The 15,658-nt window shown below is 43.3% G+C and overlaps 4 protein-coding genes across 4 annotated transcripts, besides 6 other annotated features; 2 read left to right on the top strand and 2 right to left on the bottom strand.

The window, feature by feature from the left end:
• Positions 1-966: 966 nt before the first annotated feature.
• Positions 967-2,109, top strand: Bfra_009027 (putative glucanase b protein; the record flags this gene model as incomplete). Its single annotated transcript, XM_037339380.1, has 2 exons — positions 967-1,370; positions 1,422-2,109. 2 exons carry the CDS (start codon positions 967-969, stop codon positions 2,107-2,109), a joined length of 1,092 nt encoding a protein of 363 aa, XP_037190946.1.
• Positions 2,110-2,857: 748 nt separating this feature from the next.
• Bfra_009026 (putative copper amine protein) lies at positions 2,858-5,096 on the bottom strand (the record flags this gene model as incomplete). The annotated part of the gene is made up of 4 exons (XM_037339379.1): positions 2,858-3,874; positions 3,932-4,057; positions 4,117-4,693; positions 4,750-5,096. The coding sequence occupies 4 exons, from the start codon at positions 5,094-5,096 to the stop codon at positions 2,858-2,860; spliced, it is 2,067 nt and encodes a 688-aa protein (XP_037190945.1).
• An 803-nt stretch (positions 5,097-5,899) lies between these two features.
• Bfra_009025 (putative amino acid transporter protein) lies at positions 5,900-7,778 on the top strand (the record flags this gene model as incomplete). Its single annotated transcript, XM_037339378.1, has 6 exons — positions 5,900-6,144; positions 6,197-6,273; positions 6,335-6,613; positions 6,666-6,834; positions 6,886-7,034; positions 7,144-7,778. The coding sequence occupies 6 exons, from the start codon at positions 5,900-5,902 to the stop codon at positions 7,776-7,778; spliced, it is 1,554 nt and encodes a 517-aa protein (XP_037190944.1).
• Positions 7,779-7,848: 70 nt separating this feature from the next.
• On the bottom strand, positions 7,849-9,955 carry Bfra_009024 (putative nitrogen assimilation transcription factor protein; the record flags this gene model as incomplete). The annotated part of the gene is made up of 5 exons (XM_037339377.1): positions 7,849-8,117; positions 8,172-8,517; positions 8,565-9,660; positions 9,716-9,825; positions 9,896-9,955. 5 exons carry the CDS (start codon positions 9,953-9,955, stop codon positions 7,849-7,851), a joined length of 1,881 nt encoding a protein of 626 aa, XP_037190943.1.
• A 2,415-nt stretch (positions 9,956-12,370) lies between these two features.
• Positions 12,371-12,825: a sequence feature (Protein overlapping with rRNA (Bfra_009023, KAF5871996.1) was converted to a misc_feature.).
• A 52-nt stretch (positions 12,826-12,877) lies between these two features.
• Positions 12,878-13,305: a sequence feature (Protein overlapping with rRNA (Bfra_009023, KAF5871996.1) was converted to a misc_feature.).
• A 47-nt stretch (positions 13,306-13,352) lies between these two features.
• Positions 13,353-13,869: a sequence feature (Protein overlapping with rRNA (Bfra_009023, KAF5871996.1) was converted to a misc_feature.).
• A 56-nt stretch (positions 13,870-13,925) lies between these two features.
• Positions 13,926-14,250: a sequence feature (Protein overlapping with rRNA (Bfra_009023, KAF5871996.1) was converted to a misc_feature.).
• A 57-nt stretch (positions 14,251-14,307) lies between these two features.
• Positions 14,308-14,595: a sequence feature (Protein overlapping with rRNA (Bfra_009023, KAF5871996.1) was converted to a misc_feature.).
• A 300-nt stretch (positions 14,596-14,895) lies between these two features.
• Positions 14,896-14,982: a sequence feature (Protein overlapping with rRNA (Bfra_009023, KAF5871996.1) was converted to a misc_feature.).
• Positions 14,983-15,658: the final 676 nt, after the last annotated feature.

The following is a 15,658-nucleotide window of genomic DNA, read 5'->3' as shown; positions in this document are numbered from 1 at the left end:
TACTCGAGGGGTTTATCTGTGCTTTTTTTTGGATTGTGCAGCTGTTGTTGATTGCGTTGATGATGTTTGATGGTTGCCGTTTTTCGGGAATATAAAAAGGTGGAAAACCATAAAGATGATGGGTGGGTTTTGTGTGCACGGCTAGTGTGCAACTATTAGTCATCACCGCTCGTCTAGACATAGTAGCATGCTATGGTCACATGATACCACTTTAGTCATCTATTCACGTTTTAGTTTTTTTAACATTTCAATTATTTCAATTATTGTACGGTATACTGCATGTATCTGTTTAGGATATATTTAAACAAACCCCCCCCCCCCCCCTTTCTTTATCTACTTATTGTCTATCCGTTCAACAACCAAGGCATTCAAATTAATCTTCGAGAGCGAAGCGGAAAAGCCTCCACAGCAGTGGTCCAGCGGAGCGTCATTAACCAAATTCCCTACCTCAACTAGAGTTAGATTCTAGATATCTTTTTGGACCTGGTGAACATTTTAAACGAAACCCCTCTCTAAACCTTCCTTCCTTCTTCCTTCACTTCATTTACTTCCCTCTCACCACACCAAGTCGCAAAGCCAATCACTATGAACGGCTTAACAAATGATCATGGCATGAATCTGCACCTCGTGGTTTCGTCTACACATCAGCATCTCTTCTAAAACTTGTGCCATGGCAAGATCGGACCAAGCTTCGATAACTCATAAGGCGCCACCATGACGGGGCTGAGTCTAATATCTCCCCTATCTCTTGCATTCTGATTGTTCAAAAGACGTTGAATCCATGAAAGTCGGCTGTTACATACGTCATTGGGCATTTTCATGTTAAATGCTCGATTTCGCTACCCCACAGTTCTCAGATTGCACTCTCTGTATTTCTTTCCATATCTCATATACAAACTTCACTAACCCGTCAACACAAAACTTCTGCCACACGTTTACTATTGCTTTATCTTCATATCTCCTATCATGCCTCAAACTCTAGATATTCAACTACAAAATCGTTACCCTTCGGATGAAGTTTATGCTTATATCACGGGGTTAGCATTAAACAATAACAACCGTGTCTTTCTACTGAGAGCCGATGGAAAGACACCATATTACCCTGACTCCCCACCCCACACCGTGCATCCACTTTCAGCAGATTGTGCTATTAAATTGGGGAAACAAGGTAGTACCACTGTTGCCACAATTCCTCTTCTTGCTGGAGGAAGGATCTGGTTCTCAATAGGGAAGAAATTGGAGTTTTTTGTCAACCCAGGACCGGCATTGGTTGAGCCATCTGTCACCAATCCTTCTGATCATAATATCAATACCAACTGGGCATTTTGCGAGTTTACATTCAATCAAACTCAAATTTATGCCAATATAAGGTAATTCTGTCCATCGCCCAGTACTCTACAAGATTGCTAATTTTGCAATAGTTATGTCGACTTTGTTAGCTTGCCAATTTCTATGAAGCTTATACCTGAAAATGGTAGGCCACAAGAAATTCATGGTCTGAAAGCAGATGGTCTAGAGACTATCTGTGAAGGCCTAAGAACACAAAGTCAAATTGACGGCGCAGGGTGGGACAAATTGGTTGTAGAAAGTGGTGGACGAAAACTTCGAGTATTAAGCCCCAATCATGAACCGGGTTTTGATGGCTATTATGAATCTTATGTCAATGAAGTGTGGGATAAATACACACACACACCGTTAATTGTCGACACCCAAGCTGAATGGGGAAAGGTAGAGGGTCGTGTAGGTAACGGGCAATTAACATTTCCTGGCCTAGCGACTTTCTCGAAGCCATCTACTGCAGATATCTTTAGTTGTAGTTCTGGTCCATTTTCCAACAATGCCGGGCCGACAGGACCTCTCACAGCTCGTATTAGTGCGGCACTCAATCGATCGACATTGTTAAGCAACAATCATCAGCCACACAAGGAAAGAGTATCAGAGTTTTATCGACACAAGGTCTCCAATCACTATGCTCGACTTGTTCATGAAGCAAATCACCATGGCCGGGGATATGCTTTTCCATATGATGATGTTTCATCCGGTATGGAGACTGATCAGTCTGGTTTTGTTAGTGGATGGCCAAAGTCGTTCACTGTTTCTATCGGTTGAGCGTGAGTTGACGATGTCTTTTGATACACATCCCTGTGGTTGTCTCAGGCGTCGAAGCAATCTGGTCCCTTGTTTTTACCAAGAAAACCATGGGAAATATCTGGGTATCAACATGAAGCCAATTCTCCATTTAATTCACCCACAACGCCATTGGCAAAGTTCGCAGGCTTTGCTTTTGACATGACTGAGAATAAGGGATTGGCGACCAATAGCGAGACCGTAACTATACATCACGAACAGCGCCAGAGGTGAGCCGTGATAAAAGACCAAGGATCCCGGCTACATAATATCGCAAACCATAAAATTAAAACTTACATCTATCCTTCTTTGGCTTTCTGAATATCTAGTGAATTGCTTTACTCTTCCAAGTGGAGTGCGGCTGTTTTCCGCGCTCAAAATGCTTCAACCTTCGAAGATGATCTCACACCCTTGTTACGCCTCGACTCCACTTTCCAGACTTAGGCAGTGTGCTGTAATATAAGCACAAAATAACCCAAAAGGTATCTACACTACCTAATGCTCCACAAGGCACTAGCTTTTACGATGCAATGCTGCGTAGTATCTCGCGCTCTGAGGATGCACGAGGTGACCACAAACCTTCATATATTGTGGCGTATTTGCAAAATTCCACATACATGTTTGGATTTATCATATTCTTCTAGAGATTACGAGATGCAAAAATTCTTATTCGCAATGCTATTTGTACAAACGCTACTTATCTATTTACTTATTTCAAACTTCCTCCTAGTCACGACTTGAATCCATTCGCTTTACAGCAACTCTCATCCTCTTTCTTCGCACTTCCCTCTCCGACCAATTTGGACGACATGTTCCTCGAACTAGGAACATCGATCGATGGGTTGGCCTCAAAGAAATCTGCTGGTTTGATCTTCAACTCATGGATCTCCACTGGCATGACCGGCCAATCCTCCACTCTTGGGTTATGTGTTAATCCGAAACAATTCCAAACAACCACATCTTCACCATCCTTTGCTAGGGTCTCTCCTCTCGCGACTGCATCGCCAACTCCGTCAATTTCCTTGCGACTCTGAAGCGTGTATCTACCACCAGCATATAATTCGCCATCCTTGTATTTCGTAACCCACACGTGATGTTGAGCAAATCTCGCCCGCTGAGCTTGTATACTCTCATCTTGCGCAAGCAACATTTGCGTCGCCGCGGGTATGAATTTGTATCCTACATTCTTTCCACTGATTGGATTTTGCTTCCCTGGGTTGACCATCTTGACAACCATGTTGTTCATTGGTTTAGCATCCAGCCACGAAGCTTTTTCTACTTGTTTGGAAATAACTTCATAGAAATTGCCATAAGGATTTCTCTTCTTATCAGCCACGGCATGAGACTCCTCAATCATGACTGAATTGGCTGGTCCATCGATAGCGGGATCAATACGCACACAGAAGATGTGTTGATGGTTCTGTGCCAAAACACCAGGAGCCACAACATTTCCGTATTCACTCTTCTTCTTACCGGCATCAATCGAGACGACGGAAACAATACCCGTAGCACGTGTCTCGACAGTAATACCACCTGCGAGATCAAATTTGTATGCAAAGATGTATTCGTAATTGGCGAGGGTGATGATGAATTGAACGACTAGTTCGCGGTGACGAGTGACGACTGCACGGTTAGTACGCCAGTTTGTGTGTTTCCAGCCGATGCCGGCATCTTGTTCGTGGAGACAGATGACGTTGGGGCTTGTGGAGACGGTGCCGTTACTTTCGGTTTTGGTGCCGTCGAAGTACTGAGATTGTTAGATATTGTGAATTGATCGAGATGAGGAACTGAAGGAAATACGAACCTTGATGACACCCAGACAATCGCATCCTAGTTCGAGGTTGTTGGCACAGTTTCCTGCACCACCATCTCCGAAATCGAAGGCTTGCTTGCGGAAATACGGAGATCGAGCATCTGCGTATGGAACGGTCTATTTATAGAATCATTAGCATCATATCTCAACACAATCTAGAAACCAATCAAACTTACCATCTCAGAAACACCCAACCTATACAAAACACTTCTACCATCATAATGCACATCATGAATGGTAGCTCCCTCTCTGTGATTGAACCCCACTCTGAATCTCCACTTCTGCCACTCCACCAAACTATCATCTTCTCCAACAGTAAAACTCGCTCCTTCGGGTTGCACCACATTAATAGGTTTCATATCCTTTCTCGTTCCATTCTCCAATAACTCCGGTACATATTCCGCCGGCTTGCAATGTTTCAAAATCTCCTTGTCATGCGTGCCCACTTCAAACCCATCTTCAATACCCCCCGTAGCGAGTTTATCAATTCTGACAATCTCCTTTGTAGAATAATCCATGACTGGAATCAAAGGAAGAGGGTATCCATAGAAATTTGAATCTGGGTTTTTATTACGCGTGTCTTGGGCAAAACAGAGACCTTGGAAGTATCGAGGATTTTCCTCCGCGATACTTCCTCCATATGGCCACGGCTCGACGACAACTTCGAATCCTTCTGGGATGCTCAGTTGTGCGAGTTCTTCTTTGAAAACGGGAGATGCCCAGACGGCTTTGACTAGCTCGTCGAATTCTCCTCTTTGAAATGACATTAGCTGTGTTGCAAATGGATGGAAATGAGGAATGTAACTTACAAAGTCAACATAGCATGATGCATTTCATTAACCACCTCTCTGTCCACCTCGACTCTCTCCTCCACATCCACAAGACTCTCGTGATATTGGGGGATTTTACTACTTCCAACAACATCATAAGTTACTCTTGCGAGTCTCTTGGGGTAAGGAGTTGAAGCATCTAAAGCGCCGGCATGTTCTATTTCTAGAAATTTTTGGAGCTCGGCTTTGAGAGGTTCTTCGAGCGCAATGGTGCGGAAGGATATGAGGGCTGGTTTGTGGGCAGCCAAGATGGTGTCGCGGGCTATGTCGGATTCGGGGAGGGAGAGTTGGGTGAGGGGGTGAGGTCTTGGGGTTGGAGGGGCCATGGTGCGGGGTTTTTTGTGTGGTTCGTGCTATGGTGATGATGATATTGAATTCTGGTTGACAGAAAATTGATACAATACATAAAATGAGGAGTACAAACTTACTATGCAACCTGAATAAAGAATATGAAGAAAGATGTGAAATATAAAGCAGCTGAGAGGGAAAGCAAACTAATATAGTTACAAAGCGTGGTACGAAGTCATTGGTAAACTTTTCAGACTATCGGTTATGTGCCAACATCGCCATCACTTACCCGGCTTGGAAATGATATACATTACATAAATACAACTCTTCCGATTGCACGCTCCATTTCGTCCCACACATGATTGGTAGATACAAATATCCATCCGTCTATCACGGCTATCTCGGTTATCATCGAAACGCGGGCATGGGTATCTCTCTCAAATACCCGGTATCGCTAATACCTATCACCCCATGACCGATTGTCCCAAGTAATGGGATCCACTAGCGCTGTTATGCTGTGAGGATTCTACATGGCAGACGTTTCATTCTCGTCTCAACGTCGGCATTCAATCTTATTAAGCTTTTCCGGACTAGTTCAACATGGCAGTTCAAAATTACAGTCCTTGTATGGGCTTGATAACGGAAAAGATCCGCTTTCTGTTGCTTAGAGGCTTGATATGAGATAGAGATAGGCCTGGAGTGTCCTACACCTCCTCATTTTCTCGTCTATCTTGATTTGAAATGTTTATATTCATTACTTGACAGTGTTTGATTCTGGTATCGTACGAACAACCTCAACAATATTGATTTTTGGACATATATTGTGAAGTATTCTTTCAACATGGATTTCGAAAGCGAGTACAAAAAGGAGGACATGGTGAAAGCATCCCGGCCGTCATTCATTGGAACAGAAGAAGAGAAGGGGGAGGTTTTAGTAGCAGGGCATGTAGAGGAACTACGCAAAGACTTCTCGGTCTGGTCACTTGGCTCATTATGTCTCTGCTTGATGGCAACTTGGGAAGCATTGTCCAGCGTAGTAGCAGCAGCATTGGCAAATGGCGGAGCTCCATGTCTTTTTTATAACTAGTAAGCCATATCAGACACACGAGCGAGACTAATCTCACTGACAATTGTGCAGCTGCATTTCGTTGATCGGGAGTTTGGCGATATCATCATCACTAGCTGAAATTGCGTCCATCTGGCCGACTGCTGGTGGTAAGCAATGTCCCACAAACAAAGTCATTCAAGGATATTGTCTAACGCTGACACGACATAGGACAATATCATTTCGTCGCTGCTCTGGCCCCAAAAAGTCAGATGAAGATTGCATCCTGGTTCACAGGCTGGATCTCCATCGGCGGGCAAATCGTTCTTACAGCATCAGCGGCATTTTCCGCAGGACTGCAATTTCAAGGCCTCATAACACTCAATAATCCAGATAGCTATGTGCCAACAAGATGGCAGGGTATGCTATTCTATTGGTTGGTTCTTCTGTACTCTGCTGCTGTGAATATATGGGGATCGAAGATACTTCCACACACAAACTTAGCGTCAGGTAACTTTCTCCAAAGCACAATAAGATAGATCAACAGAGCTGATAGTCTTAGGCGTTCTACATTTAGCCGGTCTCGTAGCAATCATGGCAGTACTTGGAGCAATGGCACCCAAGCACGATGCTCATTTTGTTTTTACCGAAGTAACGAATACCAGTGGCTGGGAAAGTGACGGAGTATCATGGCTTGTGGGTCTCTTGAGTGCTGTATATCCATTCCTGGGGTAAGTTGTATCTTAGCCCTCTTATTGCATTGTACTAATTACTCCACAAAGTTATGATGCGGCTTGTCATCTGGCAGAAGAGATGCCACGCCCTGCACGAGATGTCCCAATTGCCATGGTCGGGAGTGTTGCTGTGAATGGAATCTTAGGACTTGGGTATTGCATCATGCTGTTGTATTCCCTTGGCGACTTGAACGAATGTAAGCAATTATTTTCCTCATATTTTCCACTTATGATAGCCCCGATAAAACAAAATTCAATCTTCGGAAGACCTAGCACGAGAAACATTGCTGACAGTTATGATTCTAGTGCTTGCATCACCGACCGGCTTCCCGTTCATGCAGCTATATCAAAACGTCACGAATAATACCGCCGGGGCAACTGTCATGGTACTAGTCGTCTGTTTTATTGCCGTAGCCGCCAACGCGGCTGGCTGTACCTCAACCTCGAGAACATATTGGGCATTTGCTCGGGATTCCGCAACTCCATATTCGAAGTATTTCGCTCACATCAGCCCGACCACACAAGTACCCGTTCGTGCTATTGTAGCCTTGACTATAGTAGAAATGTTGCTTGGTCTGATATACCTCGGGAATAGTACTGCCTTTAATGCCATCGTATCGATGTCCGTTCTGGGAATGTATGCTTCCTATCTTGTGCCAATTATCTACATGATAATCTATGGTAGAAAGAATATCAAGAGAAGCCAATATGGGCCATTTAGGTTAGGTGACACATTGGGATTGATAGTCAATGTTGTTGCTCTTGTTTGGCTTCTCGTGGCGATAGTATTCTGCACTTTTCCCAGTGTGCAGCCTGTCACCGCACAGAATATGAACTACAGCGTGGTTGTCATGGGCGGATGGTTGTTTTTTGGTGCGATATTCTATTTCTGCTTTGGAAGAAGGGAATACAATGGACCTATCGGAATCATTGAAATGTAAAGGTAATAGTATTATAGGACCGAGGTTGATAAGCGTAATGACATCGTTTAAGTGAATTGAGCTATGGGACTTAGAGATTCCACTGCTGATCACTTTCAAGTAAAACTCGAAGTTCTTCGTCTAGAATATAAAATTCATCAGAAGAATCTCCAAATCCTCTCAAAAACTCCCAGTCCTCTGCTCCTCCAGGTTTCGCTGTGCCAGGTGTAGTTTCTGCTGTCGAGTGTCGGGCGTACATTGATTCTTGCTCAGATAGAAGCTGCGAGGATGTTGATTCTTGGGCATCGACAGCTGCGGCTGCATTAACTAGAGTTGTCATATTAACATCTCGTGGCATCGCTGATACTTCAAAAATTAGCCACAAATTTGTGAATTGAAGAATCAACGACTTACAATCTACCAAAATCTGTTGACGGGCTCCAGCACTATTCCAACTTCTCCCAAGAACAGAAAGCCAGTGAATACACATCTTAAGACGACGTTGTGATTCTGCATTATCACCTCCATCCGGTTGCTTTGATTGATATAAAAGCGTGCTTGCAGCTGTAAAAATACTGAATACCATGTCACATGGCAGGCCATAGAAATCATCAAAGTACTTCTCTAAGATAGTGCAAATCGAATTCGCACTATTTAGGCAAATCTTGAGTGGGTGCGCCGAAGCATTGGCATTTGCAGGGTTTGATATCCATCGAGCAATGAAAGGGCGATGTAAAAGAATCACCCCTGAGTGCATGATCTAGATTCAATGAGAAAAGGCCAAACATCAATACATTGCACACTTACAACATAGTTAGTAACGACACCAGGGACTGATGTCAAATGACTGCTCAAATCTAAGCGTAAGGGAGAGGCTTCAATATCACTCTCCCACTTTTGAAAAGAAGACCATAATTCCATGCGTTTTCCTTCACCAAAACTTCGGTCATCCCGAATTGCTCTCCGGCTTATCAATCCATACACTTCTCGAGAAAGTCTTTCCATTATGACTGAAAGTTGAACAGTCGTAACAAGGACTGACAGTGTATGCATCTTGCCAGCACTATGTATGTTAGCTGTATTCTGACGCTTCATTCTACTAGGAAGTAGTTCAAATTCATCCGCCTCGGATGTAGAGGGATATGGAGTGTCAGCTTCTTCGACTCTCAACATCACTGGTCTCCCCATTTCGCAAGAGATCATCTTCTCGAGAATGTATAGATTCCACCAGAGACGATAACGAATTTCACGCTGTGTACCATGCGCTTCGTGAGGTCTATGCAAGCGTAACTCGATAGCCATTGATGACGCAAGTCCACAGAAAATCGCCGCTCTGGAATATTCAGCTACTCCATGTTGCTGCAGTGAAAGTATTGTCAATGTTTGGCAATTTACGATTGAAGGAGTGAAAGCGTTTTTCAATGACTTATCGCTGGTATCATTGCTTCTTTGTAGCAAGTTTAGGGATTCCTCGAAATAAAAGCGAGGCTCTTCCGATCCCATAACGTGCGGGTCATCGAATGGCTGTGGAGAAGGTTGGAGCTTTTCTACACAAGCTGCCATAGCGAACATTGCACATGCTAAGACATTAGGGATACTTGGTGAAGGATACGTATAATCGAATGAAGTATACATTGGTTTGTACAGAATCGGCCATATTGGATGAATACAATCGAAGTAAGTTTGAAACAAACGCTTCGTTACCTCGGCATTGAAAGGATATTTCTTTGGTCCGGCGTCTTTTCTTTGCGACGATGAGCTATGGGTATAACCTAAAGATGGCCTGACAGAGCCTTGGAGAATGAGTGGTGTGTCAGAGCACGTAATAGGAAGGCGGCTACCTCCTAAAGGTTGTTGAATAGGCGATGGGTTAGATGAGTTTTCACGACCGGCAGTGCTTGGGCTAATACATTTCAATAAGTATCAAGGGTTTACAAATCATTCAGTTAGTTACGCACCTTCCATCATCATTGAATTTCCGTGGAAAATGCCCACGTTTCGATATACCATAAGAACATTCTCCGTTTCTCTTTAGGCAAGGTCCGCACACGGGAGCCCCGCCATCACACTGTGAATTGACTAGTCAATTCCAGATTCATTCTCGCGTGTACACTGTACTGTAGACAGTAGGATTTTACCTTTATTTTCTTAATGCCACATGGTTTACAAGCTTGCGATATTCTCTTCCGGCTTGACATGTCGAGTAAAGGTCTGTTGTCGCCAATTTGATCGGATAATGTTATTTTTGTCGGAAGTGAAGGTGGAGAAAACACTAAGGATTCTACGGGAGACAACAAATACCGAAACGCGAATGTCCTGGTCGAGATATGAGAGGGGCCGAGGGGCGGAAAAGATCGATGGAGGTGGGATGGATGGATGGATGGATGGATAGATAGATGGATGAGTTCAGAACTATAAATTTTATCTATCCGATAAGATATTAATGATGATCAACCCGAGCGAGTTATTTGTTAACTTTATCAGTAAAAGGGGGTCGTGTCAATACGCATACACACAGACACACCTTAAATTGTTTTCAATAACTTTTCTTTACAAGTGATTTGATTTCATTTGAACAAAAGAAAGCAGACCGGTAAAATATGTACCAACCGGTTCAACCGGAAGATGTCTAGATTATCACCCGGTGTCTCGGGTATTAAAGGATAGCCAACAAGCTTCCAATCCATGCGGAGGGGGAAGGGGAAAAGGAAACAAGAAGGGGGGTGCAATCTTCCAAGGAAATGTGTCTAAATAGTTATCATCGAATGAACAGAATGTATCTGAAGTAGCTGCACAGTTTATATTACTGTCAATTTTGAATTTATAGAATCTATTGCTGTTGTGGCACTCACTCGGCCCCTGCTCTGTGATACGCTCTCATGCGATATCCCGAGGAGACCGGATATCGCATTGCATGTTCAGCCGTCTTCTCAGTGCTTACCGGCCGGTCTCGCCATCTTGATGCATCATGCAATCGAGAACGGCAAGAGAGCATAAACGTTGGTGCGGGGTTGGCGTGGGTTTGAATGCTCAACCATCGGGATTATGTATGTACATGGCGATATTCACCGCACAGCTGTGTAGCCGCACCAGTAGCCAGTAATAGACATGGGATTCATATCGAGTTTGAAAGGAAATGCTCTCACTTCGATTGGAAATGTTGAAAAGTTGATGGATGTCAAGTTCGAAACTCCAGTAAGTTGGGCAAAGCCGGTATCAATACCAAAATACTAAGACAACTAGTCGCGTGTTCTTTTCGGCCTATTGTTTGTCGGTGGGATTTTCTAATTCTGGTTAATTCAATCAGTGTGCGAATCTTGCACAGCAAATTATCCGTATGGACATATTCGTGTCTTGCGCAGCCAACAGCTCCGTAGATAGAAAAGTTCATCTGCGAGAAAGATCGTTCGCTCCATGTCGTGTGTAATGCCCAGATACTTGAATATAATGGGCCATTTGATATTGAAAGAGAATAGTCGTTCCTTTTAAAGATAAAGCCGAGAATGTTGTTTTAATAGATTACTCGATGCTCTGCAAATCCCTTCGCATATTGGGTAATGGAGATCTCATCTAATGGATTCACTGTTACTTTGTAGTTTTGCGGTAGTATATATATTTTTACTTCGGACATCTTTTATGTAATCAGCAGGCGTCGTGACGGAGTGGTTAACGTGATTGACTAGAAATCAATTCCTTTCGGGGCGCATGTTCGAATCATGCCGACGTCGATACATTTTTGCCCTTTTTTCCTGATAGATTTGATGGTAGGGCTTGCGGATATTCTAATTCTGCTACTGTTACATCGACTTCTCATTCCAATAATTTTACATTCATTCAAAAGACTTCAAGTGGAGAAAGTTTTCGCACAAGCGGGGATAGATGGTGCTTTGGATGCGGAGCTATGAGGATCGGTGTCCACTGTAAAAATAGAAAAGTGCGAGTTTTGTAGCTCCGGTGAGCATCCATCACTAAAAGTGACTAACTTCGGCCAACCAATCACAAGGGTACACGTGATTGTAATGTGACCTTGGTCAACATTTTGAACTTTGTTGCATATCGCATTCGCTGTACGGTCTTTCGTTATGAGGGGGTCCCTTATTCATTTTAATATCAATAGGGCCTAGCGCCCCTTCATCCCGTCTCAATAGGATGTTTCTCTCCTCTCTTTACTAAACATCAATAAAACTTGTCCAAATAATACTTCATCTAAACCTCGACTGAAATGATGATACCATTGATACCCTCATTCTTATATTATAATCTTCCACCAACGATCAGTGATTACTAGGTCTCAAGAAAGATGACAAGGCCTTCAAGTCGGAGGCGGCCTAACACCTCCCTCCGTGATTTTATGTCAATGAACAAAGGCATGAGGTGCAAGGAAAAGCCTCGGCTTATCACCAAAGCTATGAGGATATCAGTCACATTCCCATTGATTGAAGGGATCTGGGTGGCTTAAAATTGGTTGAGAGTGTGTTGGGGTCTTGGAATGTAATATTATTGAATATCAAACTGTTCCCTTCATCAGTGTGGCCTTCCTGTCCTAAGTTTTTTCTTTTAATTCAAAAACTCTCTCATCAAACGTTGATTTATGTATGCTACCAAATCTCACTATGTCTTCCCAAGCCGAGACTAAGACTAAAGCTACGGTTTTCTCCCCCCGAATGTCGAGAAAACCTCCCTTCACAGCAGAAGTACAAGGGATTTCACAGGTTTCGGGCGAAACTATCCCTCGCCGTAATGTCCGATATCCAGACCTTCTTTCCCAGCCAGAATTGGGTATCGATACTGTATTCGATATTATACAACAGAGCTCTCGTCGTTTTGGCAATGCACGAGCGCTAGGCTCTAGGAAACTTATCAAGAAACATGAAGAAACGAAAAAAATGAAGAAGATCATCAATGGACAAACACAGGAGGTAGATAAAGTATGGACTTATTTTGAGATGAGTGGGTATGAATATCTAAGTTTCGAGGAGTATGAAGCTACGGTACTGAGTGTGGGTGCGGGTTTGAGGAAACTTGGATTGGTTAAGGATGATCGAGTTCATCTCTTTGCCACAACGAGGTAATCGTTCATATTGTAGACTATCAAACATCCAAGCTTATATGAAATCTAGTGCCCACTGGCTGTCAATCGCTCATGGTTCCATGTCCCAATCCATGCCTATCGTCACTGCATACGATACTCTTGGTGTCGAAGGGCTCCGTCATTCTCTCATACAAACGAAAGCTAAGGCCATATTCTTAGAACCACAACTTTTGAAGACTCTACTTGATTCTCTTGAAGATTTGAAGCATATCGAATACGTGATATATAACACAGACGGTGATACGGAACTCTCATTGTCAAGTATCAAAGAATTGAAGAAGAGCCACAGTCACCTGACGCTTTTAAGCTATGATGAACTCATAGATTTGGGACATTTACATCCCGTCGAAGCTGTGCCGCCTAAGACAGAAGATCTATGCTGCATTATGTACACATCAGGATCGAGTGGTACACCAAAAGGGGTCTCGTTGAAGCACAAGAACGTTGTGGCTGCCAGTTAGTATTCCAATTTTCTGTCATCCTCTAAATTAACATATTCATAGTTGCTGGGGCAAATAGTATTGTCGGCGACTATCTAGGTCCCTCAGATACACTGCTAGCATACCTTCCCCTCGCTCATATCTTCGAATTCGTATTTGAAAACGCATGCCTCTACTGGGGTGCCCTAATGGGTTATGGCCATCCCCGGACTCTTTCCGAAACCTCCATGAAAAACTGCAAAGGTGATATCCTCGAATTGAAACCCACACTTCTAGTAGGTGTACCCTCTGTTTGGGAGACTGTCAAAAAAGGTGTAATTGCCAATGTGAACAAAGGTGGTCCAGTTATCCGTAGCTTGTTCTGGAGTGCTTTCTACTCGAAACGTTTGCTATCCTCAAGCGGCCTACCCGGTTCCAGTATTCTGGATACTGTCGTATTTAACAAAGTCAAGCAAGCAACTGGTGGACGGTTGAGATTCTGTATGAATGGTGCTGGTCCCATATCTCAACAAACCCAAGAATTCATCTCTCACACTATCACACCCATGATATCTGGGTATGGGTCCACAGAGACTGCCGCGTTAGTGACTCCCATCTAATTATATATCAATATCGAGTGTACTGACAACTCATCAGTATGGGCGCAATATGCGATCCCCTATCTTTCACCCTCCAAGCCGGTGATATCCCCGCCTGTATCGAAATAAAACTCGTCGACTTTCCCGACGCGGGGTACTTCGCTACTAACACTCCCCCACAAGGAGAAATCTGGATTCGAGGGCCTAGCGTCATGTCTGAATATTATGATAATGTTGTCGAGACAGCCGAAGCGCTTACCTCAGATGGATGGTTCAAAACTGGGGATATTGGGGAGTGGGATAAGAACGGACACTTGAAGATCATTGACCGCAAAAAGAACTTAGTCAAGACGATGAATGGAGAGTACATTGCTTTGGAGAAGGTATGTATAGTGCATGATCTTTACCCATATGTATCTGGTATACTAATTCTACAACAGCTAGAATCAGTCTATCGATCCGCGACTGTAGTAGCGAACATATGCATCTACGCCTCGATCTCCGAAACTCACCCTATCGCAATTGTCGTTCCCGCCGAGCCAGCTCTCAAAAAGCTCGCCGAGTCAATTGGTGTAGAAGGTCATGGCGTTAGCGATTTGGTGCACAATGAAACCATTAATCGAGAAGTATTGAAACAAATGCAAACTGTAGGAAAGAGAGCAGGATTAGCTGGTATGGAGGTCATCAAGGGTGTTGTTTTGGCTGATGAAGAGTGGACGACAGTTAATGTGAGTTTGATTTCATTTCTCTGAGATCTAGGGCGAGGGCAAAAAGACAAAAAAACAAAAAAAAAACATACAACAGTGGGGATTCGCTGGTGGTCACCCACCCAACTACTAATCCACCGATCTGAAGCTTGTGTATGGCAGAGCGGACGGGATGCCCAATTCTCTTCAGTCTATGGTCGTATGTGGCAGAGATGTCAATTTAAAATATTATAATCAAAGTACGATAGGGTAGTGTGGCTATTTGGAGAGAAGGGGGGAGAGTGTATAGTAGACAAGGCTAACTATGAACAACAAAAACAGAAATTAGTAACAGCTACCATGAAACTCAATCGAAAAGCAATTTTCGAGAGATACGAGAAAGATATCGATGTAGCGTATGGAAAATGAACGCTCTCGACTGAGGCTATTAGAGGTGAAGATGAAATTTGGGATGACAAGTGATGGGACGAAAGACGAGAATGGGGAGTTGTATTTGTAACTTTTAATGTGATGTTCAAGCAGATCAATTTAGTTTTCTTCTAGACTTATCTATTAGATTTTCATCCGTTTCAAGAGGTCTCGTATGGCGAAGTTCCAAACTTGCATAACATAACAGCAACTCTAGCACGCTACCAATATCTAAGTAGGTCATCGCTCATTTTTTTCATAGCCCAAACGATTACACACAATCCTACTTGAACACTTTATTTCGCCTTTCTTTGCCGCTTTAATTTCAGTTGTGAGATATCTTTTGTCTTGTGTTGATCTCTACCATCAACCCACCCCCCAAATCTGAGCTGTACATATAGTCCAGATGATTAAATAAACAGAGAAATCTTGATAGTGTACCAACTCTAGTTACGTACATGCCAGTGTAGTGTGTACTAACTTTCTATCTTTAAAATTGAGATCTGCAACAGAAGTGGTGAAGTAGTTCATGTATGTACTAACTTTCTAGACGTGCAACAAGACAAAGCTGTTGGAAGAGTATTTATTCCGCAGTGTACTAATTTCTTCCTTTGTAGATATGCAACAAAAGAAAATGCACTTAAGCGAATAAGAGAGGGAAACACTTAGGTATGTA

The sequence above is a fragment of the Botrytis fragariae genome (genome assembly GCF_013461495.1).
Source record: "Botrytis fragariae strain BVB16 chromosome Unknown tig00000101, whole genome shotgun sequence".
NCBI classification, from domain to species: Eukaryota; Fungi; Ascomycota; class Leotiomycetes; order Helotiales; family Sclerotiniaceae; genus Botrytis; species Botrytis fragariae.
This window is presented reverse-complemented; position numbering and strand designations above follow the sequence as displayed.